We start from the raw sequence: 20,711 nt of genomic DNA on the forward strand, positions 1-20,711 counted from the left end.
TGGCCAATGGTAACAAGAGTAACCATGACAACCAAGATTTAACAGTGCTCAGAATCAGGGATATATAACACATTAGAAAATGATAGCATATCAAAATATTTAAAGGCCTCTAGACATGAAGCAAATGGAAGACATGAGCGTACATGGCTAAGCAAAACATTTGTGTGTGTGTGTGTTAGTGTCAGACTCGCTTTTATTCATCAACCCACAAAACACTGCCACAATTAATTATATCGCAGGAAGTGTTTGATGGTAGAGATATAATTTGAATTTTACAAAACACGCCATGAGACAACTGCTACTGTACTTAATGGGAATATGACCTCATTCCATATAAGAAATTTAGTTCATTTAAGAATCTTCAGTTAAGAGATACAGTATTCCTTTACTGATTTAAAACACCTGCAAATTGCATTGACCTGCACAGAAATCTGCACAATTGCATAATACACCACAAGATTACAAAAGTGGCAGAAATGATTTCTTCAAACACCTTTTGACAAGTAAGGTGATCGTAAGTGTTTTCTTTCTAGTAAAAGATTAAATACATTTTCAGTTTTGGAAAATATAATATTCATCATTATAGATCTACAGAGCATGACCCATTTATATAGCTGTGCTAATCCAGAAAAGTATTTTTATTACCGGCCACTGACATGACAGGTATTTTCCTAGTCACAGAGGCGCTGCTGTCTGTGAACACTTGCAGCTCATTCTCATAGACACTTTCACCTGTGATAATATGTGTCTTGTTTAACCATGTTCTTTGGGCAGGGAGTATATAACCTTCACCTGAAGAGAATTCATCTAAACGGTCTTCATGTTGAGGCAAATTGCAAAGTGTTTAGGGAGTTCTCAAGTGCGAAAAATAAAGGTGCCAGGTCCACTTCAATGCGAATGACATAATACACACCCATATTGCTGGAGGATCTGGCTTTAAGGCAATCCAGTCCATTTCTTTTCAAAAATACAAAGTCCACATTTAAATTGTACAAACACACGCATACAAAGTGAATAATGAAAATGATATCAAACACACAGGTTCTTCTTTTTATTCTTAAAATAATTTAGCTGGTTGCACCAGGCTTGTAAAAATTCCTACCAATGTCCTCAGCTTGCTTAGTTTTAATCCGTGAGGTCATCCGTGAATCAGTTGTAGGAAAAGCTATTCCTCTGAGAGGAAGAGAAATACCTAGTGAACTGCCAGTTCTGTATACGAAAAGGCTGTTGAATATTAGGATGAACCAGTGCATGGCGTGCGCTTCACTCCCTCTGCCACAGCAACGTCAGCCTTACTGCACACATGGGTACATAGCTGGTACCAATGTCTAAGTTTGAAATCTTTTGGAAGTGGTGTATTTAAATGACAGGCTGAGGGGTTTTATTACAGCTCTTGCCAGTCAAGATGAACGTGGTAAGCAGTGATGGAGTAAACAAGAGGAGGGAACTGAGTGTATCACTATTGGACTTGTGTAAATTTGATTATTCAGTAGCCCCCTGTACCATGCACTCTACCGGGCACAAGGAATACAATGAGGAATAAGACGGAGTCCTTGACCTACAGTTTAGTGGGGGGAGAAAGCCAAGAAAATGGGCAATGGCAGTGATGGGGTAGGTTCTATAATATAGAGAAGTAGAAAGTGCTCTAAGAGCGTACAGCAGGGGACCCTAAGGCAGCCTGAACTGGTACAGCACAGAGGACATGAGGAGGACAGTCACTCAGAAAGGCCTTCATTTAGTAAGTGGATCTTAGCTTAGCTTAGCTTATTTCTAAAAGGTGAGTTAGGTTTTGCCAGGCCAGGAGGAGTGGAGTGAGAGGAAAGGCTTTCCAGGCTTAGGGAAGGCATTGCCCAGAGCGGGGGGGCGTGGCAGCCTCTTTCTTCATAGCATCTCAGAATAGTCTGGACTGCATTGCTTTCTTTGATAACAAACACCTTGGAAATATACGTAGGGTTGATACAAAAAGAAGACTTAAAGAGGCAGAGCCCACAGGGAGCCAATGTTGGATCTGGGAAAAGGTGAAAAAGCTGAAGTCTGTATTTTAGTCACAGCTACCTCATGGTCTTCACACATAAACTAAACATCTTGGGGTGGGGATGGAAATTATTTACAGTGTCCACTCACATTAGACTAGACTATTACTATTCAAGAATGTGAATTTGGTCTAGACCATGCCTTAGCGCTTTCCAACCTCCTAATCCATTTTTTTTTTTCCTTCCATACTACATGGTAAATACTTCTCAGCCATCTTGAAATGCTTTTCGTAGAGTCAGGCAGGTTAACATTTTATTTTAAGAATATTTTCTCTAGGAATAATTCCTGGACAGTTTTAGAACCAGCGACTGAAAAGCCTTACATGTGTAGCAGATGTGCAGGGTAGATGAACATCAAAGAGCATTCAATTGCTTTACGGATTCTTTTTTCTTTGTAGGGGAGGATAGATGAAGGGCACCATGGAGTCATTTAGAAAACTTACACATGCACTGGAGGCAGAAATAATATAGTATTAATTCTGTTACTTGGTTTTTTTTTAGGTTCTCAGATTAAAAAAGTCAGTTATCTAATCTAATCTACATACTTATTTTCTAAAAGTGAAGAAACCGAGGCCAGGAGTGGTAGCATGACTTTCTGCCCCATATAGCCAGCTAGTCACAGAGCTGGGACTTGAACTCAGGTTTCTTGCTTCCTAGTTTAGTATTTTTCTAAACTTTGCTACCTCTTCTCTCTGCAGTTTAAATTGTTAAATCATTGTATGTATCACATCTAGAGTACCGGATTTCCAAAAATTCCTAGTGCAAGGAAATTAACACTAAAGACCTACCAAACACGTTTTACTATTCTGATGGCCCTCTAGGCCCTTACAAAGGCTCCGTGACATGTTTTGTCATTGATTATCAATATATTATAGTTTTCAAATGATTAAATTTAAAACAAAGTCAAATGAATAGAATGTGAAAGTGTGCTCTTCCATTTTAACATAATTAATAGGGATAAAAGTCTCAAAGTCTCCTCGGAGAGCTCAGTGAAATGTATTTGTTTATATGGACGAAGCATCCACAGCTACAGACCCATTCCTAACACAAGTAGTCTTGTAAACAGGTGTGTATTACCAACAGGATATATGTGAGTCACCAATATTTTATACTCATTCCCGACTCAAAGTATTATTTGCACACAGGAAGTGAAATACTTTAAAAATAATAATGCTGATTGATAATAATAATACGTTCCATTCTGAGTCATTACCAGTGACCTATGTATAAACTGAAAGGCACCTAAAAAGAGGGATATAGTGTGTTTGTTTGTTATATAATTTTCTTTGCTCAGGATCCAAGCTATTAAAGACACTATTCATTGCCTACAGAAGATTTCCTCTTGAACTGTTTCATGATAATCAGGAAGGACATTGTTGGGTCTACTTGAATTTCAAGTCAGGAATGTTCTTTACTGCTGAAGCAAGCATTTCTATTTCAGAAATGCTTCATGGGCTTTCAGATGGTTAGCTAAATATACTTAGCATTCGAGGATGTGTGCATTTCCCAACAATTGCATTAGACGATGCTTACATATGCACACACTGAAATGCAACTTCAACAGTCATAAAAATCTTTAAATACGATGCCTCTTTTTGCAGGATTAGGAAAAATTATAACTGAGTTTATTTTTTTCAAGCACGTGTGGATAAAGAAAACTTGAAAAGGATTTCTAGCGGGTTGGCCAAAAAGTTCGCTCGGGGTTTTCCAGCTGAAAGCCCCGAGCGAACTTTTTGGCCAACACACGCATGACTTAATGATAGCCGGATAGATTCACCACTTAAAAACAGGTAAGCATCTTGTTCATTTTGAGTAATCACACAATGTCACGTGATATGATCTAGAAATGCAACTGTCTGTCAGCCACCAGTTGTCTTCTGGTCTGACTCCCACAGCAGGACGTTACCACTTAAATAAGTAAGTGTTTCACAGAAAACAATTAGAATTCTATTTTTACTTTCTTCTTCTTGTATTCTCTCCTGGTAATAAGTGCGGTACCTGAACAGCAAGGCTGTTGCTTGGACTCGGACTCACATAGGATCTCTTACTGTTCTGGAGTATGTGGGACCTCGCACTTCCTGCCCTTGAGCTCTTACGTAAGAGAGAAGGGATCAAATCCAACAGCACACTGATAAGATACGGACTGGGATGGGAAGATTGAAACCATCAACTAAGATGTTTGGGCCTGTCAAGCACTTGCTTTTTCAGCTATTATTTTATGGAGTGGACAATTTGAGTGATGGCAGTGATCGGGAAGAATAATGATGGATTTATTTTTTTTAATTCTAGAAAGGATAGGCGATTTAATGGGCGATGGTATGAACTTCTTTAACTAACTTGTCCTTTTTTTCTCAACTCTGGAATAGAATGGAATACAGCCTCATAAGAGAGAGTTTTTCAAGGGAGAAGTGTCTGTCTTGAAAAGTATGTTTTTGAGTCAAAAGAAGAGCTTATGGAAAAAGAGCTATTCCAAGAACAGAAGAACAAAGGAATGCAGGTAGGAATAATTAATGTAAACCCAATGAAGGGAGATATACGGGTGGGAAAAAGAGATAGATAATGAAAATAAGATATCTTGTGAGATTAAACATGTGAGCAAGCATCAAAATGAAGACATTCTCATCTAATTTTGAAGGTCAAGGTTACAGTGAGGGAAGAAGAGAGAAAAACTATCTTGCAGTAGAAGGAAGAGAGTAACTTCACAGTGGCATTCCGACAGATGACACACTACAAAGGAAACACAGATTAAAGGTTCATGAAAATAAAATTTGGAATGGAAGAAAAGAAAAATTGATATAAGGGAGAGAGAGAATTCAGTCGTTCTACATGTTTAAGAGAGCAGATGTTAATCGTTAAAATTTTATACATTATTATATTTTTTAGGTCAGAAAGGATTAAGGGGAAGAAGAATTACTCACGTCTTCTATCCAACTGCTTAAGCAGTGACCTAGGGGAAGAAGTCTTGCTTATGTGTAATGGAGGCAGAAATGGGATTGACAAGAGTGGATCAGAAAACATGGGTAAATGTGGGTTATTTGCATCCCACCTGTGGTCAGACACTAAATCATATGGATACGTGGGGGTATCAAGAGTAAGGTTATATTTTTCCTAAAGGAAAATGGTACCTTGCATTTCCTCTTGGACACAAATGGGAAAGGGAAAAGTTCATCCTCTTCCTGTCTTTTCTTTCTTTGCTCTTCAATTTTTAGCCACTTTTGCTAACTTTTGAAAAGAGCCACGGGGGTGGGGGGAGGGCAGGGAATCTCAGCCGACAAGCAAGTTAGTTAGACTTATGAAATGGACGCAAATGTGCCAACTTGATCTAAAACAATCCAGTGTGACTATCTGCTTGTGAATGTAGTAACATCTCAGCTGTCATGCAAAGCGCTCATTCTGCATAAGTAAGTAAGTAAGTATCTCAGAAGATGGAGGTTGGGATCTATGCCTGCTGGGCAACAGAGTCTATACCACATGGTGAATGAGATTTTAAATAGCTGAGTCTTTACGTTTTGTTCTAACGCTAATGGACACCGTTTTGTCCAGTGATTATTGGAAGTATTTCTACTAAGATCAACCACACAATGACCCTAGAAGGATAATAAAGTCTTTGCAATAGAAATATGGGGCAAACCTACCTTTTATAAAGAAGAATAGCTATGACAATGCAGATGATAAAGACCACTGCAAGGACAGGACCTACAACCCAGATCAAGCCTTCTTCTTCGTCTGTGATTGGCTGTGGATCCAAATCCATTGACACAACAGGATCGGAGTAAGGGCTGGTTGCATACATCTTCTGAGGAAAAACAGAATCTGTGTTAGTTAGAAAATAATGCCTTTCTAGAAAGTATCTTGAGCATTAGAACATCGGGGATCTGATGATAAGTAAGTGTGTAAAATAAAAAAGGAGGGGAGAGAAAGGAAGAAAAAAGAAGTTTTGTAATCGAAATTTCCTTTAAAGTATTTTACAATAAAATCATTTTTGATGGTATAAATTACTCCATAGATACTTTTTCACTGGGATCTATATGTGGCATATTAAATGATCTTATGAAGTATAAGTACCAATTAAGGAGTCACAAAATGTTCAATGAGCATTTACATTGTGCCAATGTGTTACATGCAATGCGGAAAATACAAAATATTATAGTTCCAGCCATTAAGATATCATCACTCACTCAGTTGAGACCAAATTACAAGAAAGTAAACATTTATACAGCAAATTATCAGTATTGCATTAAATTATGTAAGTAGTCCTACGTACTGCACCTTTGTAAGAAAATGAAGGCCAAAATCTACAACTGCAAAAGAAAAGTCCAGTGTTCAAATTATAACTGCAACACACATGAAAGTGATAATGATATGGCTTTTTAGAAGATAACGTTTTGAGAACTTACTTAAAAGGATTTAGCATATCTATTTAATTTTATTACAGTACTGCTCAGAGGTTGGTATAACAGAAAAGGAAAACCTTAAATACACTGTTTGTGGGAATGTAAATTGGTACAGCCATTATAGAACACAGTATGTTGGTTCCTCCAAACATTAGAAATAAAAGTACCATATGACAGATCCCACTCCTGGGTATACAGCCAAAGGAAATCACTGTCTCAAAGATACCTGCATACCTGTGTCCTCTGCAGTATATTCACAATATCTAACACATGGAAGCAACGTAAGTTTCTTTTTATGGATGAATGGATAAATGTGGTTATCTATATACACAGATACATACACACACAATGGAACATTATTCAGCCATTAAAAGGAGAAAAAAAGGAGAAAATCCTGCCGTCCGCGATGACATGGATGAATCTGGAGGGCTTTATGCTAAGTGAAATAAGCCAGACAGAGAAAGACATATGTTGTATGGTTACAAGAAGAATGAGTTCTGAAAATCTAAAGTGCAGCAAGGTGAGTGGTCTTTATAGTGAGTGACACAGAACGGTATACCTGAAAGTTTCTGAGAGTAGATCTTAAACATTCTCACCATACACACGAAACAAACAAACAGTTAATTTTCTTGATCTTGGTAATTACAGAGTCTGTGTATACAGAACTATATAAAATCATCACATTGTGCATTTTAAATATGTGCCACTATATTTGGCAATTATTCCTCAATAAAGCTGCAAAGATATATATATATATATATATATATATATATATGGAAAGTCACTTGGTGAATGAAGGGACTGCATGTGCATGAATTGTTTCTATAATATCTTGTTTTGTTCTGTCCTATTTTAGACTCGCTCAGAAAAATATTCTCGTGACTCTGCCTCTCTTTAAAATACTATTTTTCCCACTAGAGACCAGTCCACATTCACGAGCTGCCCCACATGTCTTAAGAACAAACAAACAGCTCACAGCTCAATAACAAAAAAAAAACAAACAACCCAATTAAAAAAACAAACAACCCAATTAAAAACTGGGCAGAAGACCTAAATAGACATTTTTCCAAAGAAGACATACAGATGGCTAAAAGGCACACGAAAAGATGCTCAACATCACTAATTATTAGAGATGCAAATGAAAACTACACAATGAGGTGTCACCACACACGGGTCCGAATGGCCATCTTCCAAAAGTCTACAAATGCTGGAGAGGGTGTGGAGAAAAGGGAACCCTCTTGCACTGTTGGTGGGAATGTAAATTGATACAGCCACTATGGAGAACAGTATGGAGGTTCCTTAAAAAACTAAAAATAGGACTACCATATGACCCAGCAATCCCACTGCTGGGCATATACCCCGAGAAAACCATAATTCAAAAGGACACGTGCACATGTGGATGATCCTCAGGTCCATCCACCCCCTTTCCAGTCTCACACAACCACATTTCTCATTACCTCATTCATGTTCCCCCAAACCGTATCAAGAATTTCTTCCTTCCTCTAACAGCCTGTCTCCACTGCTGCTAGAGTTATCCTAAACTGCATCCGGAAAACCTTCAGGAGGCTCTCCAGGGATTCCTAAATAAAAGCTAGACATCTTAGCACGATTCTTAAGGGCCTCCACCATTTTGTTTGAAACTTTCTTACCACATATAACATGTTCCATCACAACAGACTTCTTGCTGCTGCTACCAAAATGCTCTATTCTCTCTCCTTACTTTAACCCTCTCACAAGTTCCACGACATTTAGCTCCCGCAATCCGACTCCAAGGCCTCACTGCAATTTTGCCTCCATTGAAGCTGCCTCTCCTTAACTGGAAATAATCGGTCATTTCACAAAATGTAGGTAAAAGTCATTTTAACAATTTGAAGGTATTTGTTTCTTAATGGTAGTGGCCAGGCTCTATTTTGGTTTTTCATTTGTGTACATGCCTTATCTTCTTTAATGAAACTATAAACTCCTCGAAGGTAAAGATTTATATACAGTTTGTATGCTTAAAGCAGCAAGTACAGAACTTTGCATTCAGTGGGTTCCCAGAAAATCTCTGTTGAATAAAATAAAATGCTCATTTTTTTTCAAATGGCTGACATTATTAAAGCACGAGAGAGTATACTCATTTTTCCACTATCGGTAAATATATTTAATTATTTTCAGTCTGCATTTTTAAACAATTAGTGCATATATTCTGACTTTAAGTAGGACAAACTCAGCAGTCAATCTGGAGAACACATGCCCACCAAATGCCTGTATGCTATTCTCCCTTTCCATTTTCCTCACTATGTCCAGGAAAGAGATTGAGCAGACTTTCGGATTTTCTAATGCATCTAAAGAATACAAAAACTCAATATGTTTCTAACCTTCTTAGGGGCTGATTTAAAAAAAACAAAACAAAAAAGGTATGTACAGTGTAAGGATTTACACAAAGGGCTTAGCAAATACACTCTATGTGCAAGAAACATGATTCTTTTATATAATTAATTGTTTGTTTTGGTTTAAATTTTCCCCTTTCCATTTTGTAGGTCACACTCAAATTGTTTGGGAGACTTAAGTAAGCAAAACTCTCTGATTTGAAATTCTTTACCAAGAGCCTTTGAGATAATAATCTTGGTTAGCCAAGATGAAAATCTAAGCAGAGGTTTTTCCCAAAGTACATAGATTTCCAACCCAAATCAGGAAACAGAGACATGTGAAAATGAAAAGAAAACAAAACAGTAAAATGATATCAGCCTTATGAAAAGTAGAATTTGTTCAGTATGTGGGAGTAATGGAAAAGATTGAACGTTGGGTCATTCTAAACCAGTCCTTTGATATTCTTAATGAGGCAGTTAATTGCGGAAAAGCTCATGTCTTTGCGGGGGGAAGGGGGATATTTTCTGTATGCAAATTATCATCCCACCCTTGGAGTGGTTAGCCACTTTAACAATCACTCTTGAAAAATCTGAGGTTTACAAAAGACTGTATCACTACGAGCATTATACTAGCTGGGTACAAGTCTATAAATGCTGGCATGAACACACATAGGAAACATGAAATACTGTTAGCTTTGAGAGCGATGTTGAAAAAGATGATGGAGAAAAGGGGCAACTTAGACAATACATATTTGGGAAGAAATCCTAATTATATAATTAATGAAACAGTGAGATGACATACTAAGGGAAGAGGTAAACTATTCATCAGTGGTGATACATTTCAACACTAGTTGAAATGTATCAACTAGTTGAAATGTCTGTTAGAAACCAGAGTCTCTGACAGTGCATGATCTGATGAGATTCCATTTTTGCTGGATTCTCTGATCTATCTCAGTGCTCTGAACGTGCTTTCGGAAACGTCCTAAAGCTATTTAAAGAAAATTTCTTTCAAATATCTAAAAGTCATTAAAAAAAAGGATAAGATGGTTCCAACATTCCATTCCCTTGATGTTCTGCCTTGAAACCTTCAACTAGGAAGAGAAAGCACATCCGTGCATTAAAATTCCAGGAAGCCCATCGCTTTGTTTTCAAATGACATCCTGTGCACACACACAGAAAAACCAGGCAGAAGGGCTGCCTTTGTGTTTTGATTTTCCACGAGGGAATTCCTTCAGTCATTTGAAGAGAAGCCCCACTGTACCTGCTAACACCTGATGTGGAGAAATCTTTGATATATCTCAGACTTCCTACACCGGGGAAGGGACTGGCTCTATCTAGTTGCCACACCTGTCAGTTTTAAGCCCCATTAGAAAGGTACAGTTTTGAATATGTATATTAAATGTTAATGTGAACCGCCACTTCAAAATCTACCTCCCTCCCATCTACAATTTCTCGCCCTTTCTCTCTCCCTCTCCCTCCCTCTCTGTTTTTAACATTCAGAGCAACTGATGCGCAGAATGACATAAGAGCAAGATGAATTACATAAAAGAAGACAACTCATTATTTAGAGGACCTTAGGAATTCTCTGTTTTATTGAATTGTTTTCTAACTTTCTTGGCTTTTCACTGATAAAGTCCCTGGTAAATTGCTATAATTTAAAACCCAGGCTATGCTTGCCTTTTCCTAGATAGAACTTCCCTTGAGTCTGGGCAGAAAGCACTATGGGTTCACTGGTAGTTATAGGAGAATAAAATACATACAATCACCCCCCCATCAATATTTTCGAATACTTGGAAATTAACTATGTTTAATCTCAGAGCTTGTTAGTTACTATTGTAATCACGCAGGCTAAGATCTACTAGGTATTATGCAACATACCTAATATTAAACATATATTTGAAAACAGTCATTTTAAGAGGATGAGGAAGGAGATGAGCAATGATGGCTGTCACCCTCCTATCCAGATGTGGGTCACATCAAAAGGTCTTAAGAACCATGCCCCTATAAAAAGCATCCAAATTGGAAAGAAAGAAGTAAAACTGTCCTTATATGCAGATGATAAGTACTATATATAGAAAACCCTCAAGTCTCCACCAAAAATATTATTAGAACTAGCAAATACATTCAGTAAAGTTGCAGGTTGCAAGATTAACATACAGAAATCTTGCTTTTCTATACACTAATAATGAACTATCAGAAAGAGAAAGCAAGAAAACAAGCCTGTTTAAAATTGCATCAAAAAGAATAAAATATCTAGGAATGAACTTAACCAAGGAGGTGAAAGACCTATACTCTGAAAACTATAAAACATCGACAAAGAAATTTGAAAATGACAAAAAGAAATGGGAAGATATTCCATGTTCTTGGATTGGAAGAATTAATATCGTAAAATGTCCATACTACACAAGGCAATCTACAGATTTAGTGCAATCCCTATCAAATTACCCATCGCATTTTTCACAGATCAAAAACAACACTAAAATTTATATGGAACCACAAAAGATTCTGAAAAGCCAAAACCATATTGAGAGAAAAAGAACTAAGCTCGAGGAATCATGCTCCCTGACTTCAGACTATACTATGAAGCTACAGTAATCAAAATACTATGGTACTGGCACAAAAACAGACACACAGATCAGTGGAAAAGAATGGAGGCTCTAGAAATAAACCCATGCACCTATGGTCAATTATTCTACTACAGAGGAGGCAAGAACATACAATGGAGAACAGACAGTCTTTTCAACAAGTGGTGCTGGGAAAGCTGGACAGCTACCTGTAAAAGAATGAGATTAGAACATTCCCTCACACCATGTACAAAATAAACTCAAAATGGAATAAAGACCTAAATGTAAGGCCTGAAACCATAAAACTCCTAGAAGAGAGCATAGGCAGAACATTCTTTGACATAAATTGTAGCATTTTTTTTTTTTTCTGGATCTCCTAAGGCAAAAGAAATAAAAGCAAAAAACAAAAAATGGACCTAATTAAACTTAAAAGCTTTTGCACAGCAAAGGAAACCATCAACAAAGCAGAAAGATAACCTACTGAATGGGAGAAAAATATCTGCAAATGATGTGACCAATAAGGGCTTAATATCCAAAATATATAAACAGCTCATACAACTCAATATCAAAAAACCAGACAACCCAATTAAAAATGGGCAGAAGTCCTGAATAGACATTTTTCGAAAGAAGACATACAGACAACAGGCATGTGAAAGGATGCTCAACATCTCTAACCATCCAAGAAATACCCATCAAAACCACAGTGAGATATCACCTTAAACCTGTCAGAATGGCTATCATCAAAAAGACCACAAATAACAAATGTTGCCGAGGATGTGGAATAAAGGGAACCCTTATACACTGTTGGTGGGAATGTAAATTGGTGCAGCCACTATGGAACACAGTATGGAGGTTCCTCAAAAAACTAAAAATAGAACTACCATATGATCCAGCAGTCCTACTCCTGAGTATGTATCTGAAGAAAATAAAAACGCTCGTTTGAAAACATACAGGTACCCCAATGTTCATAGCAGCATGATTTACAATAGTCAAGATATGGAAACCACCCAAGTGTCCATTAACAGATGAATGAATAAAGAAAATGTACATATATGCAATGGGGTATTACTCAGCCGTAAAAAAAGAATTATGCTATTTGCAACAAAATGGATGAACCTAGAGAGAATTATGCTTAGTGAAATAAGTCAGAAAAAGACAAATACTGTATCACATCACTTATACGTGGAATCTAAAAAATAAAACAAACCAATGTGTATAACGAAACAGAAACAGACTCACAAAGAACAAACTAGCGGTTACCAGTGGGGAGTGGGTTAGGACAAGAGAGGGGTGTAGGATTAAGAGATACAAATGCCAAAACAAAAACCAAACAACAACAAAAAGAACCATGCCTTATCAATTTGGCACTTCATAAACTAGATGTCCATCTAAATTTCCTGTCATTAGGGACACAGCCTTACTTGTAACGAAATCTCAAGCAGATTACTCAGCAGTGTTCAAAGAGTAGGCAGCCTGTTACGACATCTAAGTTAGCGAAATCTCTTGAGAAATAATTAGGGTGCATGTACCTATGTAGCCCCAAATAACCAAATTCTGGTGAAAAATGTATAAGAATGCCATAGGAAATTAGATGGATGCCATCATAATTAACTTACAGACTCTGCGTGTTCCATCACTGCTAACACAAAGAAGACATATTCTTGACCACTTTGGAGTTGCTTGTTTGTAAATCCACCATAATGTTTTTCATCCCCCAGGGTGAACTCAGTGGGAAGGACATCAAAGTGAGCGGCAATATATGGCTTCAATTCAACTTCTCTCCCATAACGGATGCTTCTGCGTTTCCTAGATATCTCTTTAAGCAGCTTAAGGAAAAAAAAAGTGGGAAACAGAGAAAGAAATGTAAACAACAATAACCCAACTTAATGACAATTTAATGGGAGAAATTAACTCAGGGCTGGGAAGAACCCAAATACAGTGTGTCCACAATACGCGTAGTATGTCAGCATTACTAAATCTCAGTCTCTCTGTCTTCCAAAGGTAAGGCACTGAATTGCAATTGCAAGGCTCAGGCTGTAAACACTGGACGATTAGATCCTTTACTGGTAGTTCACATCACTGTCCACTCTAATGAAATCCTCTCAAAGGACAAGAATGCATTATAACTTGTGTGTGGAAAAAAATCTGATTGATTCACAAAAGCCCATCATGCAGCCTTTATCACTTATTATTAAACAAGTAGTACCTTCAGATAAAGCCATCAAAACGTTCAAAGACCAACTTTTTGGAGAGATTAGTACCATTTTAGATTACTTTTAGTAATGAGATAACTTGTATGATGTATATCCCCTCAAATCAGCAGAAATAGAATCTGATGACCAATTTTTAATTGACATTTTAAATAGACATGGTCACTTATTTAACGATTTCTGGCTTGACTTGGTTCCTTGATTAACCATTTGGGATAAAATGGTAAAATTCCTTGCATTTATCATGGCACCGAGTTTTTCTGGAGCTAATAGCTCTCTGGAGATGTTGAATTATCTTGCCAGGCAATAAAGGCAGGGTAGAGAAAAAATAATTTTAATATTACACTGAAGAAAACAAATATAAACATGTACACACAGAAATCCTTCATGTATTTCTAAAAGAAAAAAAGTACAAATTATGGTTTGATACTCTGTTGCTTTGCATTCACTCTTTTATTAGGAGAAACTCATGTTAATGATATTTCATGACAATTTCAAAATGATGTTTAAGTTATCTCTGTCTGCTTCCATTAAATGTTGGTATTTTATAGGGCTTAACAGAGAAAAAGACGTTTATAGCAGTCTGAGATGCCTTTTGATGTAAGGGACAACTTAACTGGTGTTTTGAAAGAATTCTGATTTGTTTTACTATCTCTATAGAAAAGACTATCTGAGAGCCTGGTGCAGTGAAGGCCAGGCTTCTGTAATAATAACGGCTGCAGACTGTATATATGGCAAATACCAAATCCTTACGTTAGGAGCCTGATGGTAAACTACAGTCTCTTCAACACAGAATGTACATGTGCCCAGCTGGTCAAAATTATAACTTAAAAATGTAAAAAATCACCCTCTTGGTTATATAGATAATTTGTGCCCATGTTATTGAATACTTAAAATGTTCTCAAATTTTCTGTTAAGTCTGAGTTTCTTGATACAATTAAAATTACATGAAATGTAAGTTCTTTTATAAAAACCACAGTAGAACTTGTTTAGCAAATTTGGACCATCTGATGACACATTCAGGTAGACTGATCAATTATGGACCAACTGAGTTGTAATAAAGCAAGTCCAGAAACTCAGCACTATCTTTCAATCCTGTTGTCACATTTAGGTCTGATAATAATGATGATAATGACAATAATGCTTTTCTTTGTTAACCAATTCCTAGGTGTCAGGCACCGTTCTCAGGAGACTAAATAGGGCTTAGTTCATTTAGTCATAAAAACTCTATGAAATAAGTTATCATTATCCCCATTTTATAAATGAGGCAACTGAGGCAGAATAGAAAGTGACAATAGTGGATTCAATTGGTGAAATAAAATGAAATTACATGTAAGAGATTTTTTCCAACCATATTTTTATTTACTTAATGGCTGCACAATACCAAAGAAACATAATTGCAACATTTAGGCTAAATTAATAATGTTAACTCTTCTAACTCAGTCTATACTTAAATATGTAATTTTTGTGCATCTGCTTTCATTAACACAGATAAATGCGTACTTAGATGTCTTTTTCCTAGATTCTTTTAACATGTATTTTTCAAATTCTGATGTAAATATTTAAGATATACTTGAAAAGTCACTACATAGGTTATTGTTGATATGTAGTCATTTACGGGCCATTACTTAGAGAAGGACAAATGAAGTGCAGAAGAGCCGAAAAGCTTTCTGAAGCTGGTTAATCAGAAACATTTACCATCAGTTGTTTATGCAACTGTGTCCCCTCTTCTACTTCACCGATCAAACCCTACCTTGATTTTATTCATATTTCAGATGTAGGCAGGCAACTGTCATAATTCATCCATATCACTGTCATCCCTATGAGTACCTTTTGCTAGGGTTTCTTTAGAAGACTTCGAGGAAGTACTTTAACAGATTTTAGTGTTTTGGTGCTCCTAAGACCCAATGCTGCCATTCATTAAGGTCAAACCTGGAACATCAACCCTGGCCCTGTAGCTTGCTCTAATCTCTGTAGGATGCTCCCTGTGTTATACTTTAAATGCGTCAAGTGTGCTCAGGTGACAGTGAAGTGAGCCAGTATGTTGAAGTTCCAACCACAAATGACCACGTTATTTTACAGCAAGCCTTTGAAGTACAATGCGATGAAAAGCTTATGATGTATTACGAGACCTTCCCTGAATTAAATATAACTAACATTTTAGGAGTCATTCTGTCCAGAATTCATTTTGACTATCAATGTCTGCTCTGCCCAGGCTGACCCTGACAACTAAGAGTTCCAGTCTATGAATTTATTATGTGAAGATTATCCCCAGACAAAGGATAAATGAGCTCAGAAGATAATATCGAGAGTGACTCTGTGTAGAAAGCCTCTTTCCATTTTTTATGGGCCTAGGTGTGAGGCATGCATGTGGAAATCCCCTTAGGCTACCATTCTATTTGATGATTGGGCTTTCAACGATTTGAATTATAGGCCTTTCTAAAAAATCACTTGGTCAAATACATTTAAGAGAGGAACACTGCTTTGTCAAACCTGGCAGTACCAAGCTATAGATAAAATTACTACAGTGCTTTTATTATCCATGGTAGAAAAAAAAATACCTGTCTGTAGGGATCAGAAACTGGATGAGTAAGCACAAAGTGAGGCCATAGCCTACTTTCATTTGTTCCCCTCCACAACAGTTACAAGATGTATTGGAGGTTTCCAGAAGATATATCAAGGGCTTTAGTTTTCTATCAGAAATAATTTTCATTTACCAGTCAATGCATATCTTATTTCTTCCACCATTAATTCTACAATGTGGTCTCAATTATATCAGTAAGAAAAGTGGGAAAGAACCCATCCTGACCCCCAAATTTTGAATTAATAAATGTTCTTTATCAAACTATTATACAGATTAATGCACTACAATTTGTGGGATGATTAAAATGACCCTTTGTTATGGGAATCAGCAGCAGAGACCCATAGAATGTAATTGCAAGAAAGTTCAATGTCATATAGCTCTATACTTTAATCCATTAGAACTGATGTGCATTTTGGAGGTTGAAACCTAGCTGTAAAAGAGAATCAGCTTCCTATTACTTACAACCAAATGGCTCCACTTCTAAGCAAAGCTTTTTTTTTAAGGATTTGATGTCATTTTTGGCTTGGATGTTAATTCCTTGAAAACTTTTTTTTTTTTTAATAGGTAGAAAGATTCATAGATTTTACAAGCTGCCTTTGCATTTTAAATCCAGTTCCAACTGAATTCTGCATTTCGGCTGAGAACTGATTAAAATAATAAAGACTATGTCAGGATTAACTGATTAGTCAGTTGCAGGTAAAACATGCCTTGCTTGTTTAGAGACCAGCTAGCTCATCAAATCGCATATTCAGATGTACTCCTCTGACATCATAAAAAATGATTTTGTTCCTTTATTTTCAGCAGAAAAAAAAAAGTAAAATTTATAACAAATTACTTGACAGCATGATTGAAATGTGTCTCATTTTATACTCCTTCAGTGCTCATCTAATCACTAAGCGGTGACACAAAAGCATAGTCCTAACCTTGAACTCATCTCCCTTTCTGAACTTGATCAAGTTTAACTCAGATAAATGAAGTGGTTGATGATGAAACATACTTCTAGGGATGACACACGTCTGTCAAAAGAAGCTAACGGCCCTGCTCTCGAGATCACAGTCTCCTTAGTGCAGACGTGTATGAAATAAACATCACTTCCCTGTAATGCAGTCAGGGAATTTCTGCTTTTCCTTGCTTTGTATGCACTAATTTGAGGGACAGAAAATACCTAAAAATAACAGGTTGGGTTATAAGATATAGAACATGTTGTAAATAAATCCAATCGATTAAAATCTCATATTTCCCCTAATGGGGGCCTTTTTTATTTGACTTCTGAACTGATTCAATCTAGAACCATGTTAAAATTGTACAGTCTCTCCTGTATAGTATTTCACAGAAGGTGAAGCCCAGCCATTAACCTGCTGTGGCCCTCTAGGGATCTGGCTTAACACTTTTGAGCACAGTTTTCTCATCCAAACATAAGTATGTCAAAATTAGACCTTGTTCTATATACTATGTATTTACTTTCCGAAAAAAATGTTCTTTTTGCAAAAGAGAGTACCAAGGTACCTACTGTTAATGTAAGATTTTAGAAATTACTAGTATTTAGTATTTGCTCTGTTGTTTGTACCGTATTTCTTGCTCAGCTCAAAATTCTGTGATTTGTTTTATTTGCCCCTGAAGCTCATGCATTTTTGATTCTGATATCTTACAAAATACAGAATAAAGCAAATATGTGCTAACCAGCACAATTCTGTCAGAAATTGGTCAAGAACACATAGCAGGTCAAGTGTTGAACTCTGGTGCAAACTGCAACTTAGCATTTTTAACAGCCTCAGCTACCACTGCACTGACGAAGCGTACCTTGGAATTCATAGCAATGGTGATTAAGTCTTTGCTGACAATTCACTTCACCTTCCACACCTCTGCATCATGTTTTACAAGGGGCACGGGGCAAAATCTTAAAGCCAACAAAGATCAGATAGGTTGTAAGCTTTACAACAGCTTAATGTCTCTTAATTAAATCAAAAAGCTCTTTGTTGGGACCCCAAGAGGTTAACGCACCCGTAGCAGTGAACCTTCTGAGTAGCCAGCTGACCAGCCAGCCATGTAGGAGTCAGCACCCAGATTAGATGCTGAAAGGTCTCCACAGAGAGGAGAGGGCTATTTTAAAAATTAAATAACGAATGAACGGCACAGCCCGAAACACATAGTTACCTCATCCAATTCCATTTCATCTGGACTCTCCCATGGCTTGATAAATTTCCCACGAGATTTCTTCAAAGGCACAATTATTATGTAGTAACCTCTGCACAAGAATAGATAGACAAAAATAAGGTTAGTTCGGAGGGAAAAGAAAATGGATATATCCTTAAATCTTCCACAGACCTGAAGATTGAGACTGAAGGCAAATTATGGATATGGAGTGACTTGTCCATCAATGGCAAATAACCACCTGTTTGTTCCATTTTAAAAACAACATGGGTAGACATTTATGTGTGACTTCAGTGATCTTGTATGGTAATATCACCATGGTTGACTGACCTTTACTAGGTATCATAAACAGAGTGGAAATAGTTCGTTAGTACCCCGGTGCTAGACACATACAAGGTGGATATACTGAAATCTACCACCACAGGCTGCTGAGCCAAGAATTTTCTATGACATTAATTTATAAGATGATTTTTCTAAAGAAGATGTGTAATAAAAATTACTCTAAGCTCATCCAAATGCCTACACGATGACGATGACAATGCTTTTCTTTATACACCGTTAAAATACATTTTATTTGGATAAAAAATTAAAAGCATAAAAATTACTCATCATCTCACAATTATATAAAGATGTAAAGGTTCCCCTCTCTTTCTACCCATCAAATTGCAAACCTTAAGGTAGGTACTGCAGAAATTTGGAGACAGTCACTACCTAAGGGCTTTCAAAATAGGTCTCAGTATAATACCTCTATAGGAAGGGACAAAAGTAAGCGAGTCGTCACACTGAGAACGGCCAACTACAACTTATGTACAAAGGTTCCTTGTCGCCAAATAGATGTGGGTTATTTGTAAAGTTGTTTTGTAACTTCTGTATAGTGTACACTGTGCTCTTATATTCAGAGTTAGGGACTCTGCTCATACTGATTTTTGGTAGTAACTATACAAGGACTTTGAACATAAGGTATAATAATAGCCGTCATATTAATCACTTCCTACTTTTTAGGTATTATAGTAAATGCATAATCTCATTTTGCCCTCTCAAAAATCCTTTAAGGACAGGTAAGAGAAAAAAAGACAGCTACACAGAGTCTGAATGATCGCTCAAGTTAAAACAGATAGTAAGGGGATACAAACCTATATATGTAGAGAGAGATATATATCTCTTAACTATGGCAATAATCTGCTTTTGTTTCATTTACTCTGTATCATAAAGCACTTTTATGGAAATTTATTGTGGAAATGAATACACACACCCCCCTACCTCTGCCTCTCAGGGGAAAGGGATGAGAATGGGATGGGTGCTATCAAGCTTGTATCACATTATATTACAGAGACTAATAGTACACACAGGAAGGCCTGTTTGTTCTTATCGCAAAGCAAAACGTGTAATAAACTCAGCAAATCCTGTGTGATAATGAACTCTGTTTCCACAAACAGAGTCTGGAGCAGCTCTGTCCAGTATAGTAGCCGCTAGCCCCTTGCGGCTATCAAGCACTTGAGATGTGGCTAGTCTGAACTGACATGTGCTCTACCTGTAAAAGACACTGGATTTCAAAAACTTAGTATGAAAAATAAATGTAAAATATCTCAGCAATAATTTTTTAATAGCGATCACATGTTAAAATGATAATATTCTGGATATAACGCGTTTTGTAAAAAATGAAATTAAAATTAATGACATCTGTTTCTTTGTACTTTTTACCATAGCTGCTAGAAAGTGTAGTATTTCACATGTGGCTCTCGTTACATTTGTTGGGCAGGGCTGATCTAGAGTGTTCCGGTAGAGAATGCAGCATCTAGAGATACATCTGGCCCAGAATTCAGGATCTGCCACTCATGAGCTGTGTGATCCTGGGCTGATCATCTAACATCCCTGAATCTCAGTTGCATATACTGAAATTGAGAGTAAATAATATCAGACTTATTCTGGAGAAATAAAACAAATGAACACAAAGTGCTTAGCACAGTGTGTGTCACGTAGCACTTCACAGATGCCAGCTGCTACTGGCTGGTACTGACCATCATGGTGGGAGAGATGGATCTGAACACAGACACAGTAGGACACAGTGAAACTCCCTGAGATGTAGAGTAAAGGACTTATCAAACTTTTTCTTCCCCCTGATCAATAATTCAAGTCAAACCAGACAACTACAGCAGAATCCGTTCTCCATGGTGCTCTGAGCAACTCATCGTCAGACTCACGGGGTCACATCACTTAGCCATCCATTTTCTTTCCTACAAACAATGACGACGATCAAGGAGGGTAATGAGAAGGAATAGTGGAGTATGTGAGAGAGGCCAGTATCTTTTATGGTCCAGAGTAAGCTTCCTCCTCTTGCTGTCCTCCTACCACCCGAAGGATTTGCCAAACAGGTCCATCATGTTAAATGAGCATGGAGAAGAATGACAGGGGCTGCAACCTAGC

The 20,711-nt window shown here is 37.1% G+C and overlaps 1 protein-coding gene across 7 annotated transcripts in view; it reads right to left on the reverse strand.

The window, feature by feature from the left end:
• The window catches only part of PTPRD (protein tyrosine phosphatase receptor type D), a 1,574,709-nt gene that overhangs the window by 128,592 nt on the left and 1,425,406 nt on the right, over positions 1-20,711 (reverse strand). For 6 of the 7 annotated variants that reach the window (XM_082842820.1, XM_082842821.1, XM_082842823.1 and 3 more), the window contains 3 exons: positions 18,291-18,381; positions 12,959-13,168; positions 5,669-5,829 (listed from right to left, as the gene is read on the reverse strand). In XM_082842820.1, coding sequence (XP_082698946.1) covers positions 5,669-5,829; positions 12,959-13,168; positions 18,291-18,381 — 462 coding nt within the window. The remainder of the gene's footprint in view (positions 1-5,668; positions 5,830-12,958; positions 13,169-18,290; positions 18,382-20,711) is intronic. The other variant, XM_082842819.1, reaches the window with a different exon arrangement.

This window comes from Leucopleurus acutus (genome assembly GCF_964270905.1).
Source record: "Leucopleurus acutus genome assembly, chromosome: 7".
Lineage (NCBI taxonomy): Eukaryota > Metazoa > Chordata > Mammalia > Artiodactyla > Delphinidae > Leucopleurus > Leucopleurus acutus.